The sequence below is a fragment of the Schistocerca piceifrons genome, chromosome 10 (assembly GCF_021461385.2).
Source record: "Schistocerca piceifrons isolate TAMUIC-IGC-003096 chromosome 10, iqSchPice1.1, whole genome shotgun sequence".
NCBI classification, from domain to species: Eukaryota; Metazoa; Arthropoda; class Insecta; order Orthoptera; family Acrididae; genus Schistocerca; species Schistocerca piceifrons.
In genome coordinates, this window is record NC_060147.1 from 133,460,919 (window position 1) to 133,481,566 (window position 20,648).

Sequence of the window (20,648 nt, forward strand, 5' to 3'; positions counted from 1 at the left end):
GAAACAGTGGATCTGAAGTATTTGTCACCAGACCTGGGGAAGTTACACCATTTATATAAAGCCGAGCATGATGATCCGATCTTGTACTACAAGTTTCGTCAGATATTTAATACAAGATTTAATTTGTCCTTTCATCCCCCTGTAAGCAATTCCTGCCGTAAATGTGACCTCTATAACATCAAACAGTCAGCTGACGCAATAGAAGAAAAGAGTAAATGGGAACGTCAAAGAGAGTTACATGAAAGAAAGGCCGAGAGCACGTGGACGGGAATGCATATTGCAGTGCAGAAGAAGCGAGGCATCAGGACAATGACATGCCCGTGATTGCCTTTGATTTGATGAGGACTTTACCGACACCAGTACTTACGACGGGTATTTGTTACTGCAAGTGGCAATTGTGGATGTACTGCCTTGGAATACACGACCTATGTACCAAGAAAGCTACCATGTATGTATGGAGTGAGGACAAAGCATCCCGAGGACTGCAAGAATTTGGATCGTGTCTTGTGCATTACATTAAACATAACGTCCAAACAAAACAACTTGTTATGTATTCCAATCAATGTGGCAGGCAAAATCAGAATATAAAAACACCCTTACTGTGTCAGTTAATGGTTCTGCATGCAGACTTCACACTGGAAGTAATCCACCATAAATTCCTACTCAGTGGGCATTCATACCTGCCATGTGACCAGGAGTTTGGTATCATTGCGAAGAACAGGAAATTTCACCCAAACCCAAACACACACACACACACACACACACACACACACACACACACACACACACACACACACCCTGTCACTAGATGAATGTCATTATCAATACACGAAAACAACCCTTCACCGCTATGCCGATAACAAGGAATGATTTCATGTCCACAGTACATTTGAAGGGAAACATACGTAACTGTAAAGTGTCGACACAAAATAACAGGGTGCAGTGGTTCATTATTCAGTGGCTTCAGTATAGAGCAGCCTCTCTCTATACCATGTTTCACATGTACTCCAATGACCCAGATGTCCCGTTTGCTGACGTCAGTTTTGGTAAATGAGGGTTGAAAGTAACTGAGACTCTGGACGTACTATATCCCAATGGACATGCTGTTAGTGCATTGAGAAAGACGGATTTAATGACCTTGCTGCAATTTGTACCCCCAGTGTACCATGGTTATTAGCCTAACTTTAAGACATCTGGACACCATCCCCGTAAATGATGATACGGATGATGAACATTGATGCCTCATGTGTATCTTGTCCAATGTTTGACTACAGTGTGTAAAGCAATAACGGCCTATCCTACATGATTCGTGTATTACGATCAAGTGTGCCGAAACAATAGTGGCCTAACCCACACAAAAAAGTCTAAAAATACTATTACAATTAACTCCAAGTATAGCCAATTACCTGACATCGTACCACATTTTTTATACCACGATTACTGCCTTACACATCAATTCTGCAAACGTCAATATCTTCCAGTGGCCATTCCTACAAACCAGTGTACTATGGGTTAGGCCACTGTAGCATGGATACCCTCATATATAAGGAATAGGAGTGGACCCAAAGTTGAATGCTGTGAGACTCCTTTTTTGATTTTACCCCCGCCACTAAAATTTTCTACCTTCCTGGCACTGTCTGAACTATTCAGCACAACCTTTCGCATTCTGTCTGTCAAGTAAGATTCAAACCAAATGTGTGTAAAGCCATCAATTCCCAACTGGCAATTTATTATTATTAAAGGCTTGTACTATCCGATAAGTGAAATGTATAAACAGCATTCTCAGTCCAGCAACCTTTCTGGAATCCAAACTGTGATATGTTAAATACTATTTGTACTTAAGCGTGCAACTACTCTCGAGTACATAATGTTTTTGAATATTTTCAAAAAACGTCAGTAAGGAAATAGGACAACAATTGTTTAAGTACATCTTGTCACCTTTCTTACAAAGTGGTTTAATGCTTCCATATTTTAACCTGTCTGGAAAATTTTCCCGTGTCAGTGACACGGTGCATGCATCATTGATGACATTACTTGTTAAGTTGGAACAACTTTTCAGAATTCTGTTTCAAATTGCTTCAACCCCCATCCAGCTTATGTTATTTAGAATTTTTATAACTATTTTTAATGAAGGGTGTTACTTCTAGTTGGTTAAAGTTTTGTGGACTGAAATTTTCACTTTATTCTCTTGTGTCAACTGAAGCATTTAATCCTGTGTTTGTTGATACAATGTTCATCTTAATGTTCTGGGATTTTTTCAAGTAAGAATAAACTGTAAACGAAAAAATACAAAACAGTGACATGTGATACTGTGTTGTAAAAGATGTCCTGTGTCCACACAGAAAAGATTTAGCACCATGTTACATCACACAAGAGCCCGACAGGTGGGAATTCAGTAACACCACAGGCTGGGTTTCTATAACTTCATGTCTCCATACTTACCTTTCGCTGTTTAAAAAAGTACGGCTGTCACCAACCTGAAGGTTAGCTTGGACACAACACTGCTTTACAAGGCACCGTCCTATTGGAGATGGCATGCCTCTGCCTTTCTCTGACCCCACAGACCCAGTCAGTTATAGAGGAACTAACAATTTAGCCTGGACTCTGAACCGCGGAGGTACTCAGCATTAGTCATATTAACAAACATGGCCAGAGGTGAAAGAAGTGATTAATGATAGCTGAAAATCCTGGGCACGACAGGGTTTAAACCTCAGACCTCTGGAGCCATAATCTAGCACTTTATGACTGGGCTACTGAAACATCTATTCTCTGTTTATATAGTTCCTTCCTCTCCTTGTTCGTTCTTAGCCTGCATTGCACATTTTCTAAGCATGTGTTCAAGCTTACCATCAATTTTCTGACATGCTTACTCTTCCTTTCAGCAAACATGTATGGCCCTGGTTTGAATGTTTTTTGCATTCTTTTTCATTGTACATACTCGTATCTCTGTTCCAGTTCTGTCACATAATAAAACTGGAAACTTTCAGATTTTCATTCTCGTGCAAGAGTTTCAAGAAAATACACGATACAAACAATAATGAAATCCAGTCACATGTGCATATGCAGATGATACTGCAAACGTTAAAGAGATGCAAACACTCTTAATGAAATGTAGGCAATAACGGAAGCAAGAGGGGCAAAAAATAAAGTCAAATGGATGGCAATGTCCAATTCTAAGGCAAGAACACCGCCACATGACCTGAAGGCCTCCAATAAATGTTTTAAAGCTGTCAGCTGCTTCCATTATTTATGTGTCCTCTAAAGCAGTAATAATGAGACAATGTATTAGAGAAAGGATACAAGCAGGAAACAGAGCCTACTAAGCAAACTAACAGGTATTCTAGAACACACTACTTACAAGACCAACTGTGTTAAGAGAACTATTCCCTTGTGTGGCCAGTTCTTACAGATGGTCAGAAATTTGGATGGTAACACAAGCAGATATGAATAAACATTGAGGCATTCGAGAGGAGAATCCTGCCACAAGTTTATGAGTCAGAAGGTTAGAAATAAGGTACAACCATGAAATACAAGAGCTTATACAAGGGACAGATATAGAGAAATTTGTTAAATCTCAACAAATATGCTGGTTAGAAAGTATGGAGAGAATGACAGGAGGCCTAAATGAATAATGAAAGGCAGACGTATTCCACCAAAAGGAATGGTCGACCAAGAGCTAATGACTGGACAAAACAGGGCCAAGTACTTTAGCAACTTAAATACCCAAACATGACTCACGACCTGTCCTCAAAGCTTTACTTTCACCAGTACTACTTCTCCTACCTCCCCCAGGCTGCTGTAGCTAAGCCATGTTTCTGCAATACAATTTCTTGCACGAGTACTAGTCCCAGGTTTGGGACCTGGTCCAAGATACAATTTTAATCGTGTGTGCGTTTCAGTTGTGCTGAAATGTTTTCACGGTATCTACAACCAACTTTTTCATTCAACCTGAAACCGTTGCCTATATCACCTGTCTTACTTCTATTTGATCAAAAACATAGCTCCATCTCGTAATCTCCCTCGTACAGAAGTCAGCTGCTTTCACACATTATTACACAGTGTTTTGGGATTACCTTTTTTAATTTTTTGCTTTTGCCATTGTGGAAGAACACTAAGGGAAGAAAGGTAAATGCAGTTACACTGATATTTTTCAACAGTTGGAAATTCATTTAAATGCTCTTTTCCTTTTGTTCACATTTACAATTTTCCGATGCTCATTATGAACTGATCACAGCAAAACAGGAAATGTTTCACCTTAAAAATAAGATGACACACGTGACCAATAACAGAAAAAAAGAAAAAGCCTTCCTTCATTTACAATGAATAAATTACAAACAACTGAACAATTTCACAGCAAAAATTTAAAAAAAAAAAAGTTTTATACATTTCTGATGCATATGAAGCTCATTTGAACACCTAGGAATGACTTAAAACAAACTGCATCTGCAAAATTTATAAAATTGTACAGATATGTTTTTAAAGATCACCTCATGTATAATGCTGACTGCCACAAAATTGCACAAAGGGAAGAATGAAAACATTTACACTGCACATATAAAGAGCTTCACCTCACCTGTTCAAAGAATTTTCCGTAACAAGTCTGTAAAGTCAATTCCTCATATAGTCCCCACATTACGACAGCACCACCATAAATAGAATGGCAAACTTCGTACACTTCCTTATACAATTTTCTAACTGAAATATCTCAGAGAAGTCAATAAAATAATGACTTCCATCTGAGGTTCTATAAAGCCCAAACACAAATTTCTCATCTGGATACTAGCTATTAGTCATCATGATGCAAATAACACTTCAACTGTTCTGTCTCACAATCAATCATTTGACAGTTTTTACCATAATAGTAATAATACTAACAGTAATAAGGCAATTATTAGGGCTAACGCAGTATTGACAATCATTTGTAGCACCAATGACTTACATCAGCTTTAAAGATTGTGCATTTAGATTTTAATAGAGAAGGATGAACAATAACTAGTACCCAAATTAATTTTCAAATTCACTCTAGTTATCAGCTACCAAAGTATGAACACTTTGTAAGAAACAATGGCTCATTTTCCTACAGCAAAAGACCACAATGCAGATAAAATTTTGAAACGTGATCCAATTCTGATAAAACCAAGACACACATACATATAGAAAATGAATGGATCTGCCTTGCCACATTTAAATAAACAAGCTTCCTAGAAATACAATGTGTATTTTTAGCTGGTCCTGATAACCACCACAGTAACGTTCTATGATGATACTGCCCCAAATTAACAAGAATGCCGGGAAAAAACCATAAAACAGAATTATTTTGTGGCCCCCATTTTTACACAAGATCTAGAGCCCTGCAGTCTCCAAGCACATGGGAAGCTCTGTAAGATTAGCAACTACAACACAACACAACACATTACACCCATACATACATAAAAAAAGGTCACCTTAACAAACACAGAGTTACATACACACATAGACACGTACAAGCCAGACTCATTCTTGCGAAGTGTTCATGTGACAAGTTCAAGTTGTCATGTTGTGGCCACCTCCCCAGCAACTGGAGCAAACGTGCTCGGTGACATCCCGTCGCCTTCCTCTCGGGAAGGCGAAACGTATCACAGGTGGTGTCGCTCGAAAGCCGGCGTCCGATAGCATCGCGCACGGGCTGCAGTGGTGAGGAGAAGTCGGTGCAGGCGGCAGGCCACACGGAACGAAGTGCCGCGCACGCCACACCCCTCTACTATTCTCGATGTACCAGCACATACAGTCCGAGACACGCCAGCACAGCTATCTGTAAGCCGAAGGAATCGAGAAAGGTCAGTTTAAGACATTTCATTTGACAAACACATACTGTGTGAACTTTTAAGATTTTTCTCACTTGCTTCCATACATATATAAGCTGTAGTATGTCCTTGTTTCTTCACTTGTTCATTCTTGACTCACCCATGAGTAAAACAAAATTAAGGCTATTTGTGCTGCTCTTTTTGGTATGCATTCAGTATACCCTGTTACTCCTACTTCGTACTGTTCCCATAACTATGAGCAATATTCTAGGTTGGGTACAAAAAGTATCTTGTCAGCAACCTCCTCTGTGGATTGACTGCGTTTCCCTAGTCCCATGAATCAAACTCTGCCATCTGTGACTGAGCCTACGTGATCGTTCCATTTCGAATCCCTATAAAATGTTACATCCACTCCTTTATATTAGCTGATAGATTCCAACTGTGACCCACTGGATAGTATACGAGGTGTCTGAGAAAAGTAATGAGTCTGACAACACTGCAAACGATCTGCAATGCTGTGTCGTTCTACTTGCATAGACCAGTGTGTTCATCCCTTCCAGATGCTCGTGTTGATCAACTTGAGAGGATTGTCAATGACCACAAAAAGTTCAGTTGTGTGCTCATACATGATAAAACCTGGATTTTTTTAGTATGGATCCTGAGACATCTCCTTGACCAAAAAAAGCTTGAGTGAGTAAATCAAAGATCAAAACAATGCTGATTTCATTTTTTACAGTAGGGGTATCATGCTTAAAGAATTTGTTCCTCCAGGAAAACCTGTCAACCACATGTTTTACGAACATATCCTCGAACGGTTCAGGCATTGCAGACAAGTGTGTGCTGCATCAAGACAATATCCCATGTCAAACGACCACTTCCCTCACAGAATTTTTGACCTCAAAAAGCATTCCTGTGGTTCCACAGCCCCAATATCCAACTGAACTGAACCCTTGTGACTTATTTATTTTCGTGAAATTGAAAAATGTCTTGAAAGCATGTCATTTTGGAACTCTGGAAAACAGTCAAAAGAATGTGATCAACAGGTTAAAGGTCCAGCCACTTCAAGCCTTTCAGTTGTGTAGCTGCTGAAGGGAACAACTAAGTAGACAATACTGTTGTCTGAAAAAAATAAAGTAACGGACAAAAAGTCGTCTCATTACTTTTCCCACACACCTCGCAGTCATACACTACTCTGATCTCTTTTCCTCGTTCTGTGAAGTGCATGGTTTGAAATAATACAAAGATAATATGACTAGACATTTATCGAGCTTATTTTCAGACTATGCTTCATTATATGTAACTGCACAATCTGCAAAAGTCTGAGGTCACTATTAATATTATCTACAAGGTCATTAACAATACAACATATTTCCCTGGAACACACATGAATTTACTTTATCTGCCTATGACTCTGCATCCAAGTTAACATCCTTGCTACCAAGAAATCTTCAGTCCGGATAAACATTCCATTTCATACCGTGTATGATCATGCTTTCACTAACAAATTTGGTGTAGTACTGACTCAAATGTTTTTTGACTACCGTATACACTGAGAAAGTCTGAAAAAACTTCATTAGTAATGCCTGAACTGTACCCGAGTTGTGTGTTTCCTTGTTTCTGGGAACTCTTCTCCTGATGTTGAGACACAGATTATCCTGTTACTATTTCATCAATTTCCTGACATTAGATTGTTGAAGTCGTCTATGAAGGCTCTTCTCAATACCGCTTTTTTAAATTTCCATTAAAAACAAAAAAGCGCAGTGTCATAATTTGGCAACTATCAATTTTAAAATTTAGTTGTCTCAGAATTTGCCACATTGGTTCCTATAGGTTGACACAACCAGATCTCTGTGTTTAAACAGTTCTGAATACTTCTGGGGTGGCCACCATGTATAATGCACAAGTAGCTCAGAAGAATGCAGCTGGGTAAACTCATTGAACACTGCTGATACCTGCAACTTGAAGATCTTCCTAGTTGGCCGTCATATTCAATACAGCCACGATGAGCTTTGAAACTGAAGAACTATTGACAACCTAGCTTCACCATTTCAAACACTCACTCACTCACATAAATGAAACTTCTGGACAGACAAAACAAAGTGCTAGACTGGGACTTGAACCCAGACACTCCAGAAATAGTGTTACATCTGAACTATCCAAGTAGTACACCTTTGAGGGCAGGTCGCGAGACATGCCAGTATAGCTCAATCGGTAAGAATGTTTACTGCTAACGGCAAGTTCTCGATTCAAGACCACAGGGCTAAAACGCCGGGAAGTTGCAAAGCAGTGCACGCTCTACTACAGAGTGAAGATTCATTCTGATTTCTGTGAAGGTTTTGCCTACTTTCACACAAAACTTCACATTTCTATCTGCTCCCATCGAGAAATCACCACATACACTATTATCATATTTCACTGAAATAACAATGATCTGAAACTAAACAACAATGTGGAACAATAAGGTCACTTGGGTGTGAAGTCCAATACAGTGCTCTCTCTTTCTCACATTCCTCACGTATGACATCACAGTTACTCAGATCCCACAATTACAAGAACATAACAAATTGTGATTACACTGACCTTGAATTTAGGGTATTCGTTCATGTATATTGTGACCATGCCGACATACGGAAGGAATCCACGGGCCCGCCCGACGACGTCCTTCTTGGTCAGCCACATCTGCCCACGGGCGTACAACCCTCGGTCATTCACATTATTGTTATCACCTTTTGTCAGAAACTTTACAGTCCCATTCTCCCTGCCAGGCAACAAGGTATTGGAGCATTAGAGATACAAAAGTACATATCTTAAGTTCATTTACAAATAATTTCACTATGTTGTTATAAAAAGGAGATCCTGTATCATCAAGTTTTCAGATCCAAAAACTGAGAAAACAGAGGAGTATACGTTAATGAAACATATCTGAACTACCTTTGTTCTGCTGACGATATTGTATTATTTTCCTCCAGAGAACATTAATTTTCACTCCTAATGAAAGCATTAACTGAGCAAGTTTAAAAGTATGACAGAAAATAAATTATAAGACTAAAATAATGTATACTGCTCATGACAAAGTAGTTCCGGCTCATATGCCCACACAAAACAAAAACGAAGGGGTACATTATGTGGATCAAGTGGAGGTGGGTGGGTGGGAGGGCACAAAAGAAGGAAGGAGTAAAGATAAGGGAGGGAGGAATGGATGGATGGGTGGGGTGAAGGTTAAATTTGTCCTCCAAGTCTTTCACAGTGCCATGCCTCTTAAAATCTTCTCAGTTTATGCGTGCATCACATCAAATAAAAAACTTGAGCTGTCTACAGTTGTCTCTGAAACTGTCCCATCATCATCAGGAGTAGAAACTACCACCTGCCATGGCAAGCATATTGTTCAGGTAATGTACGCACAATAGCAGCATCTGGAACCTTTGAGAGGGGCCGAAATGATGTATCGACAGGAAGGCGAGTTGGGCAGCTAATAGTAACTCCGATCTTCTATGAGTCTCTGTTAAAAATGTTGGGGTTTATTCTAATCTCAGCCCCCTCCTTTATAACTGAATACCAAAATGATAATGTATGGCTGCAAGACTCATATTTTCAAATTTTATTCCGTATCTGTTTTCCAGGCAATGAACAGATGGAATTTCGAACAAGACTAGTCACATCATTGTGAGGACGACAAAGTATAAGCTTGATCTTAACATCAAAAACCCACTTGACTGTCAACAACATTCTCGGCATTCAGTTAGATTAGATTAGTACTTGTTCCATAGATCATGAATACGACACTTCGTAATGATGTGGAACGTGTCAGGTTAATAAAAGGTGTCTATACAAGATATTACATTAAACAAAATATTACATGACACTTGGCTTTTTTTGTGGGGGTTGGGGAAATTACCCACTTACTGTATCCAAAAATTCATTTAATGAGTAGAAGGCGTTGCCATTAAGAAATTCTTTTAATTTCCTTTTAAATGATATAGGAGTGGGTAGATGTAGCCACGGCAGCAGAATAGTCTGGGAGTTTGTTCAAAGTAAGCAATGTACCAAGCGGGACAGCTTAACTTTTGACAGAACTGACCTGAGAGTCCAATAAGATCCATAGAACAGTTGTTAATTTTTTCCAACCAATAACTGGATGACAGCTGTTGTGACAATGAGTAAAGGTCTTAATTTTTCTCTAGTCCCACAATATCTGCCAATAGAGCACTGCATTAGGCATTTCTCATACGATGCAGTTCAGAACGTCAAGTTAACTACTAGCTGTATCCAGACAAAAGCTAAGCTGCCGAAATCTAATATTAGCCTGTAGGAAACCACAGCTTACTTTTATTATGTCTTGGCACCTGATAGAGGGAATGCCACTGTAGTTCTGAACACCGAGCACCACCATCTGAATGTGCTATATTTATTAGAGCAGGGATGCTCATATTGTGCTCTGCAGAGACCTGGGGCTCCACCAAAATTATAAAATCATAAAGAACAAAGCACATCAAGTCTTGTCACACACTGAGAAAAACAGCTCTTACAAATATCACATCGATGCTCGTTTTATTTAAGTTATTTTTTCTCTCGCTGCACAACAGCTGAAAATGGGCAACAATAACACTAGGATCAAAAACTATAAACAAGATTTAGTTTACACGAGTAGATACATGGTCACTCAGCACTCGTCACTACACATGCGTGCCCCCTCCCTCCCGCCCTTCCCTGCCAAAGTGTGGTTCCAGCCATTACGTCCTGCACCGGCGAGCACTTATGATAATGAAAATGCTGCCAAGTTTAAAACGGGTTCTTGATGAAACAGTAAAAATTATGTTAAACCATGCCCTCTTCACTGCCAATTGTTTCCAGTATTGTGTGAAAGATTATGGGAGCAGACATAAAACACGACTGTTCCACACCAACGTTAGACGGTTATTCAGGGCAAGACCTTAACAAGACTATTTAAACTAAAAGCTCAATTACAAGCTTTTATGACTGACATTTCTTTTAAATTAAAAGAACGTTGGATCGACAAGTTGTCCCTAACGACAAAGTACTTCCTGTACCTCAACGAATCTTAGGAGGTTACAGATGGCAGAGCAAGGGGGTTCCACCATCTCCAGCAGTCAAAAACTTCTTTAAGGCCTCTAGGAGCATGTCCAGAACGCTGTGCTGTTGTGTCTTTTTGCTTCCTACGGTACACTGACATCATCTTCCTCATTTGGCATCATCGTGAAAATGCGTTTCAGCAGTTTGTGAATCACATGTATGGATCCGTTTCATGATTAAATTCACTGTTGAGATGGGGAGCTACAGCAAGGTATCATTATCGGATGTTCCAGTTGTGCGAAAGATACGAGGCCAGGTTGGTCATTCGGTGCACAGGAAACCAATGCACACTGACTGGTACTTGAATGCAAATAGTTTTCACCATCCTGTAGACAAGAAAGCAGTCCTGAACTCAGGGAAACACAGAGAAAAGATTATTTCGGATGACTGCCTACAGACTGAACTGCAGCACTTGCGGCACATATTCAGAGTAAATATTTACGGCAAGTGGGATAGTGCAAACACTTTCAAATTCCAGCAACGAAGAATGCCCCTGAATTAGCAGAAAAGGCCAAGCCGGCTGCTTTCCTGCTCCACTGTGGGCCAATGAGCAGCAAGATAGGATGTTTGTTGCAGAAACAAGGACTGAAACCACTGTTGTGGCCCACGTACAAGATATGTTACACCCTGTAAAAGACGGCATAGCTGTCCAAGTGCCCAGTGTTTACAGTGTTACCTGCAAAAGCAGTACAGATCTAACTATTTGTACTGTTGCGGAACACGTGACATATTAAATATACGAAGCTTGACAAGTCACTGTCTGGAAAATGGACATTAAGTACAATATAAAAAGATGAGAGTTTTGGTTCTTATGTAATCATATTGGTATTTTATTATAAGGAGACATCCAAAATCATAATATACTGCAACAGTTCTAAGAGAGACCAGGGCTAAAATTCTTTGTAGGGCGTGGAGGCAGGCTTTGGGTACTGGCAAAAGCCAAGACAGATGCTTGACACTTCTAGGTAGGTGGAAGTGACAGTTTCAAATGTGATACTAGCCCTTTGCACCGCCTACACGCTGGGGCTGCTATGAGCTGCCCAACTCATGTTCCTGCACATGCATCACTTCAGACTATCTAGAACGCTCCAGATGTTGCTATCATGTCTATGAATGTGAAACACCGTGTCAGTTCATGTGTTCTATTCGAATTGATGTGGCTTGTAAACCAAGTGGATTTCTTCATTAATAGCTCAGCTACCTAAAACTTCAGGGCTGACATTTAACATCACCACCGAAATCGTTTTTCAGCAAATTGCATACAGCAGCAAGCAGCCAGTGCAAGACAAGTTTAGATTCACAATATACTTACTTCTCATGCAAAATAAGTACACGATGAACAATTGGAATGTCACGGCCCTCGACCTTGAACACGACGATCTCGCCAACACGGACAGGCTCGTCCTGATAATTGGTCAGGAACAGAAGGTCGCCTCGATGGAATGCAGGTTCCATGCTCCCACTGCAAGGGATGAATTTGTGTCACATATATGTTTTTATCTATATTTTCTCCTGAGGGGAAAAAAAGTCAATATGGAATGAAGCTAGCAAATTTTACGATGGGAAATTAAAATTACTTAAGTTAATCCAATGAATTTTGCAGTTTGTGATTTCATTAAAGCTGATTCATGCTGCAAGTGAATGGAACACATCAACAAAGTCTCCGCAAATGGTAAATGATCCACACTAAATGGCATCTCAAAGTGACAATGTTACATTGCACACTACTGAATGGTGAAATAAATGTTATAAGGCACTAAATGTGTTACACAGATTCAAAATTCAGCCAAGCAATTAAGAAATTGACAACTCAAGTGGTCACATTTAATAAGTAGAAAAAAAAGTAATGCATGTTCTTGCTGGAATTCCTGTGGTAAATTCTACAAAATATAGTAACCCACCAGAATAAAAGCAGCTTTTTAGTACACGATAACTTAAAATTTTTATTTGTTTGAGTAGATATTTATGAATATAAACACGGCAGATCAAACATTTCTTTCCTTTGCATCTTGTTTTCTCTCTACTTGTGAACCGCTAGGAACCTGTATTTTTCCAGTGTTGGCAGCGACTACTTCCCTGAGATCTTGTTGATTACATGAGCTCACAAAAAACTATCCTCTTTACTGATACAAGCATAGTGTTGACTGGATGTAATCCTGAAGGCCTTCAGTCAGTTTCTGATAACACTGAAAAGACTGAGTGGTTTAACAAAAGTTGCCTAATTGTAAATTGTGGAAAAACTGTGTGTATCAACTTCCATTTCATTCCCTCATCCTGCCAAGAAACTATTAACCAAAGTTTAAATAATGGTATAACTGACAATGTTAAGTGCAACAAAGCTTTCGGTCTTTGGGTTCAACAGAATTTAAAACGGCATACACATATACACAACCTATCACAGGAAGTCTGAGCATCATTGTGCTATGGACTAAAAATACTGAAATCTATACAAGTAAACTCACAGTAACAAGCACTTCATATAGAGTTTAACTCGTTGCTCCACTATGGAATCATCATCTTGGGAAATTCAACTAATATATAATAAATATAATATATAGTATATAATACATATAATATTTCAACTACAAAAAATAGCACTGAGGATAATTTGTGGTCTCAAAAAAGATGGAGTCCTGTAAATATCACTTCATAAAACTTCATGTTCTAAACATCTCATGCCTGTTCATCCAAGAAACAAACACATTCACCAGGGAATACCTCATAAGAACAGGAAAACTTAATCCAAACCAAGGATATACACACACATTTTACCAGAGGACAATGAATATCCAGGTCAACTAAGGCGTCCGACCCCACCCATTGGATTTGACCCGTGATGTAAGGGTGTTGTGGTGTGACGTCACGACATCACAGAGTTGACTTTATGAGTTTGCTGTGTTTGTAGATGTAGTTTCGTTGCAGTTGGTGGTGTCCTCTGGTGGCGTGTTTATGGTTCACGTGTATGTGGTGTACTGGGACCATTTTGGTGTTGCTGCATGATCTGTTCAGGTGTCATCTGTGACTGGTCTTTGACAGAAATTGGTTTCAGTTAGTTAAAAATTAAGTTTGTGTTTTGTCAAAGTTATTGTAGTGCTGTTTGCTGTATGCCGCGTGATGAGTTGTTTAATTTAATTTGTTGCTGGTTTTGTTAGATATGGATATGACTGATGAATATAACTCTTCTCATTTATGGGCAGAAACAGGTGACGATACGCTGTCCCTGATAAAATTCTTACAGTTATTTGGGCTGTTGGCTGAAATGAAGCGTGTGTCGGCAGAACATGCGATTGGCTAGAGTTCTGGCATCTCGGACAAGGGACTGCTACAAGTGGCGATGCCTTAGGGACAACCTATAGCGCTTCAAAAGGCGTGGTACCTGGTTCGAAAGGTCTAGGTCAGGCATGTGAGAGATAGTGTTAATGACATATTATTTTTGTTATAGATCCTCCAATAGGTTTTGTGCACATGACATTGGTGTGAGTGAGAGGACAGTTTATGACTGGTTTTCATTTTGTAGGGAAGTTTGTTCTGAATATATTAAGTACAGGGGTAAGTTGGGTGGGCCTAGGGTGGTCGTGGAGGTTGAAGAGTTGCAGTTTGTGAAGAGGAAGCATGGTAGGGTAAGTCTCCGGTTGGTTTATGGGTGTGGGGGGCTGCTGTATCAGGGGGTAGTTTTTCTGAGAGTGTTTTTAGGGTTTAGGAGGGGCGAATGAAAAGGGAATTGGTGGGATTAATTGAGGAGTTTATGGAGGAGGGTAGCACAGTAGTTTGCAATGCTTTTTCATGTTACAGGGGTTTGAGCCAGAGGGGGTATGATCATTTAGTTGTTAACCATAGATTAGAATGTAAGAATTATGAGACTGGGGCATGTACAAGTATGACAGGTTTTTTTTTTTTTGGGGGGGGGGGGGGGGCAGTTAAGTCAGTTATTTGGAGGGGGAAGAGGCACTCTTCTAACCTTCAGTGTCATTTAGATGAGTATTGTTGGCGGAAGAGCGTCCTTGGGGATTATTGCATTTTTTGGGGTTTTTAAGGTCTATTAGTAAAATGTATAGGCCGAAGGTGGTTGGTTAAGGATGTGTTGTGAGGGGGAGGGGGGGGGGGGGGGGGCTGCAGCTCAGGTGGTGGGGAGAGGGGGTGTAGTTGTTGGTAATGTTTGTGTAGGTAGGTAGGTGGGTGGGTGGGTGGTTGTTATATGTTTATGTTGTGGAGGATCTGTTTTGTTGCAGCTGTTCTTGAGTTGTAGCGTGTGATTGAGAGTTGTTTATTGTTTGGTTTTTATTTGTTGATGGATCTTTGATTTTGGGGGAGAGGGTGGAGGTTGGGTGGGAGGGGGGTTGGTAGGTTGTGGGTGGGTTGGGACATGGTGTGTGTGTGTGTGTGTGTGTGTGTGTGTGTGGTGTGTGTGTGTGTGTGTGTGTGTGTGTGTGTTTTTGGGGCTGGGGCTGTGTGTGATTGTGGTGTCTGACCTAGGGTGTAGTGCCGGAACTCTTTTGTGGTAAGTAGTAGTTTTTTGCGTGTATTTTTCGTGTGCTATGATGGTTGGTGGGGTATTTCTGTGTTGTTTGGTCGGCGGTATTTTCTGTGTGTGTAGGTGGTTTATGTTTTGGTATTGGCACTTGGGGTTGATTTAGATATCTTTGGAGAAGTACTTGATTTAAATTTTTTGGTATCATTAGTTATTTTTGAGCTTTATAGGTAATGGGAAGTGTTTGATTTCAATATGTTCTCATAGATACGTGTGTTTTGGTATCATGAGCTGCTGCTGACCTATATAGGTGAAGGGAGGTGTCCGATTCTAATGTGCGGTTGTAGCTATGATTTTTTGATATTGTCAGCTGCTGTCGACTGATATAGGTCAAAATTTGGGAATTTTGTGTTAATCGATTTATGTCATCGTTTTGCAAGGTTTGGGATGGTGGTGTGTTTGTGTATTTAGTTTGTCCCCACCCAAAAACCCCCAGTTTCCCATGCTTGTCCTGTTAGTTTGATTATATTTTTGGAGGACGATGTTTATGTTGGTTTTTCGATCTATTTTCATGGTTGTTGTCATGTTTATATAATGGCGTCATAGGCGCCATACTGGAGTCATGGTGAATGGTCGTTCCCACAATATTTGTGACATCATGGGTCAGAGCAGACGGGTTTAATCAGACGCTTCAGTAATTCGAAACATCCACCAAATCTTTTCGAGGACAAAATCATACCAAACATCTATAATTCACCTTGGTGTCATACCACACAATAAGATTGTAGATCAAAAACTTGCTCCACATCACGTTTTTAAAAATAAACTAATGGCATTTCCAACAAATCATTGCTTCTATTTGGTACAAGAATTCTTGAAAGTGAAAAATTAAGAATTTGTTAATTAAATATTACAAACTAAATGCAAGCTGAGTTGTCAAACAAGAAACTTCTGCTTCCTTTGGGAAACACTGTGATGGAGTGTAGAACATTTGCAGGTAAAACAGTAGCCTACAATTCTACAGCATACACGTACATTTCAGTTACACTTCTCACAAGTTTAACACTTCTTATGCATGTAAACCTTTTATTAGTAGTAAATGTCATTGTCTGTGCATTCTTAATGGTAAATTTAATGTATTTTTGAATGTTATTTTCCTCCCGTTTTATTTCCAGTGATCATTTTCATCATTTCTGCATTTCAATGAATCTTTGGGTAAATTCAAGAGTGGCACTATTTGCCTACATATTTCTTAGTTGCTCATATTCATTACTTGTATACTCTGTGTGTTACTACATTCATTAATTAGCATGTTTTCTGTTTCCATTCTCACTGTGTAATTTTTAGAGAGAACAATGTTCTGAAAATGCTTCTTTCTTAATTAAAATTAACTTGTCTTATATTATGCGTACTTTTTGTACAATATTTAATCCACAAGATAAATAAAAAATACATATACATTCCAACACCTTTCTCCTATGTAGGCCTTGCCACATTGGCATGGTGTTTTTTAAACTCATCTGCAAACCCACGTCATCTTCCACTGATCCAAGAAGAGTTAAAAGTCTTTGCACATTACTTGAAGATAATACTTCCATAGATTCTGATTAAATATGTCAAAATATTGCCCAAATACACGCAAGAGTGCCCGGGAGTTTAGTAGCACACTACCCCGTTCATCTTCTGATGGACATGATTTTGACAGACATGATTATTTCTTGTTAACGCTGTGCAATATGTCAATGAGGGATAACCATTTTCCTTGAATGCAGGCTGTGTGCCTCAGTGCCTTTGGCAGATCATCTGCACAAAGACGCAATCTGTGAGTGGAACATAAGCATTCAAAGAACACACAAAGCTAGGGAAGGGTGACAGCCACATTACACCTCCAAAACTGATCAGAAGGCATAAGTAAAGAGTAAATTCTATGCTTCGACAGCCTATCAACTTTCTACCCAATTTAATGTCTGGTTGCAGTACACTGACATCTTTTTCCACTTACGTAGTGAATCTGCTATTATATAATAATGTAAAATTTGCAACAACCATTTCTTGTCTGTTGGGCTGTATATCCATATGCCTTTTAATTCAACAACTGCTGACTCAAATGTAGTTTCCAAAATGCCAGTCTTCTAGCAACACCTACATATACAACATATGGTGCTGAGTGCAATGTGCTTGTAACAAACGTATTTTGACCATCATTTGGCTAACTACTGAAAACAACAAAAGACTACTGCACTCCCTGAGGTTTATAAATAACTGGGAGTTTCAAAACTCTCTTTAGAGCAACAAATAAACAATTCAGCGATGTTCCCATTTGAGTAATGTTTGCCCGTGCAGCTATGTTGCATCAATGACAAAGCCATTAGAGATGATCAATATTAGTCTGACAACAACAATTACAGAAAAAGAGGTTTGAGTCACAGCCAAGCATTCACTTTTGCTGTACAAGATAGGTATGTGTAACAGCATATTTCGCTACTGCGTAAAAGATGATAAATAAAAAAAGTTACAATACTGTGATGTCAATTACTCACACAAAGCAGTCAATGCTTAAAGAAATAATACAATAGTTTTACGTGGGCATTAGCTCACTTTCCCTCTACACCAATCCCACTGCTTATACAATATTCAAACACACATACAGTGAGAAACGCTTATAACATTACTGCTGCTATAAGCGCACACCCAAACCAGTAAAGAGCAGGCAAATTATTACGATCAAAATTTTTCCATTAAGTTCTTTTTAAACATTAGTTTGCCTTCGAGTGTTTCCAGTAACGAAGTGTAATATTTCATACGTAATACATATTAAGCTGAAGATACTAACACGATAGCACCTCGCACTGACACTACTTCAGACGCCTAAGCGAGCAAAACTGGCGTCTCCTGCTTTTATACTGACCTACAAAATTATCTATGTCTCTGCAGAAAAAGTAAATTATTATCACTTCAGTCACAATCACTTGATAGGCAGTGTTATTCACTAACAAATCATCAGAACACTTGAGAAGGTGCCAAATACTGACCTTAGTACGACTACTATTGGACTTTCACTGCCTGTAACAACCATAAGACCTTTCCATATCATAAGCGCCGACGATACTATCATTCCGAAACTCAGGACTTGGTAGAGGAACTGAAAAAGAGTATTCGAATTAATAGTGAAAAGCTATAAACATATGCACGATTCATGGTACACATATGCAATATGTTTCATTGAGTTCAGCGTTTAAAAAAACATACCTGGCGCTTGTTCATACGCGCCACCTCGTCAAACATACTGGCAAACATTTTTGCGTCTTGGTTTTACAGGAAGTTTCCGTAAATTTCAAATGCTATCGAGCCATAAACAAAAATATCGTTCGTACACGTCAGTCCCTCGCCGATCGCCACAACATTCAAGCCGCTGTGCTGCCAACATAACTCACCACCTGTACAGAAATGTTGGCAATGGAAATGCAAATCATTGACCTCAACAATAAATATTGTTTTAGAGATTACCAGAGGTACATTTCCGTTGTCCTACAGTGCTACATATGATTTACAGCATATGCTCTACTCAGCATATGAAAGTTGAAAAAGCTGTTTGCCATGTGAAAAATGTTTTAATGGCAGTCAGTATGTCCACTGCCGACTTTACAAGTATGCTGTGATATGTCTCAGAGTACATGCAAGATAGGCAAAAAGACGCTATCCATCATAATCTAATTGAATAAAAAGAAACAACTGGAATTCTGAAGTTGCTGAACACTTCATTGAAGCTACAGGATTATTTATAAAGTTCTTTCTTGAATTGTTTCCATCTTTGCTGATACATTTCGTCAGATGATCTCGGACACTTAGAGTTGTTTAAACAGTCGTATATAAGAATCAGTGTAAGCAGACTTGTTAAAACAGTCAAATATTAGAATCAATGTCTGCAAGAGCGTTGTAAATTGCTTCTTTTTAAGTTCTCAATTGTTTGCGTTTTCCTAGCATCTCATTACTGAAATTATTATTCCACTCATTTATTATTAAATTATAACCACCCTTGTACAAAGTTTTTACAGCAAAAAGTCTTTCTTCATTAGTAAACATCTTCACAATTGGCTACAGCTAGCATGTACAAGTGATGTCTGCACCATGATAGAAAAGTTTTCTTCACTGTAACTTGAAAATGTTATTTTACTGATTTCTTTTCATCCTTTAATTTTAATATTTATGTCCGAATAACCCTTCTTGTATAAAAATAACATTCTCGCACACAGTCACATTGTGTGAAGATGTTGATGCAATGGTTGCTTGTCATTCGCCTGTGTCGAGAGTCAGAAAGCAGATTTGGAGTGGAGAACGCATGCATGGAGAGTGACAATTTTATCACCTGTGTGCGCGTGGTATAGAAACCTCGTCCTGCAGTGATATTTTTGTCATGGGCTTGTTCGCAGGGTGGCAGACAAAAGTGTCACACAGCTGTCATGTTGCAACATGTGCACATCTTCGTATATGTACATCCACAGACTGGGCAAGAGTGACAAAACAGTAACCGTACAAAAATCATATGTGTGCACTCGCCTTTAGAATCAATAATGAACAATGTCTGAGATGTTTGATTTTTTATTTAATAGCAGTGCACTCTGGTGTTTTTATCAATAATTATCTGAAAAAATTTACCACTCACTCTGGTGTTTGTATCCATAATTACCACAAACAAACAAGATTACCTTAATATTGTTGCAGAAGAAGCTCAGTAGCTCCGTGGTGTGGTGGTTTGACACCAAACTCCTGCGTCATGGGTCGCACCTGGACTGTACAGTTTTAATTTCTGTATTCGGTGTGAGTACATTCTAGAAGTATCCACAAATGTCAAGACTCACTGTACTGGACTGTTCTGTAGCTGTGTATATACTGTGTGTTCTGGCTGGAGGCAGTTCGCTCCGTGCTCTTGTATGTGCAAGTGCTGAATAAATCTTCTTCTTCGTGACATCATTCTGGTGGAGACACTGGGTATTGGAAATTGTGATAGCGCACATTATCGACGACACAGTGGCTCCAATAAGGGCACGACAGAGCCGCCGTTGACGTGGCCAGAATCCCGAGTTCGAGCCATATTCAACAGATCGCAGTCTATCGGAGGCAGAAGAAGAAGAGGATGTTATGATGACAGCAACTGTGTTCCACCACATGAGACATCCTTCTGGGTTCTCTGGTGACGATGGCCAAGATCCAAACAACTGACTGAAGGTATATGAGTGTATAGCCAAATTTAACGAATGGGACTACACCGTGTGTTTGGCTAACGTATTTTTCTATTTGGAGAGCAC

The 20,648-nt window shown here is 39.3% G+C and overlaps 1 protein-coding gene across 1 annotated transcript; it reads right to left on the minus strand.

The window, feature by feature from the left end:
- Positions 1 to 4,144: 4,144 nt before the first annotated feature.
- LOC124718840 (signal peptidase complex catalytic subunit SEC11A) lies at positions 4,145 to 18,761 on the minus strand. The gene is made up of 5 exons (XM_047244464.1): positions 18,592 to 18,761; positions 18,375 to 18,484; positions 12,187 to 12,336; positions 8,364 to 8,541; positions 4,145 to 5,791 (listed from the first exon to the last, which is right to left on the minus strand). Exons 1-5 carry the CDS (start codon positions 18,637 to 18,639, stop codon positions 5,741 to 5,743), a joined length of 537 nt encoding a protein of 178 aa, XP_047100420.1. The 5' UTR covers positions 18,640 to 18,761; the 3' UTR covers positions 4,145 to 5,740.
- Between the last annotated feature and the right edge of the window lie 1,887 nt (positions 18,762 to 20,648).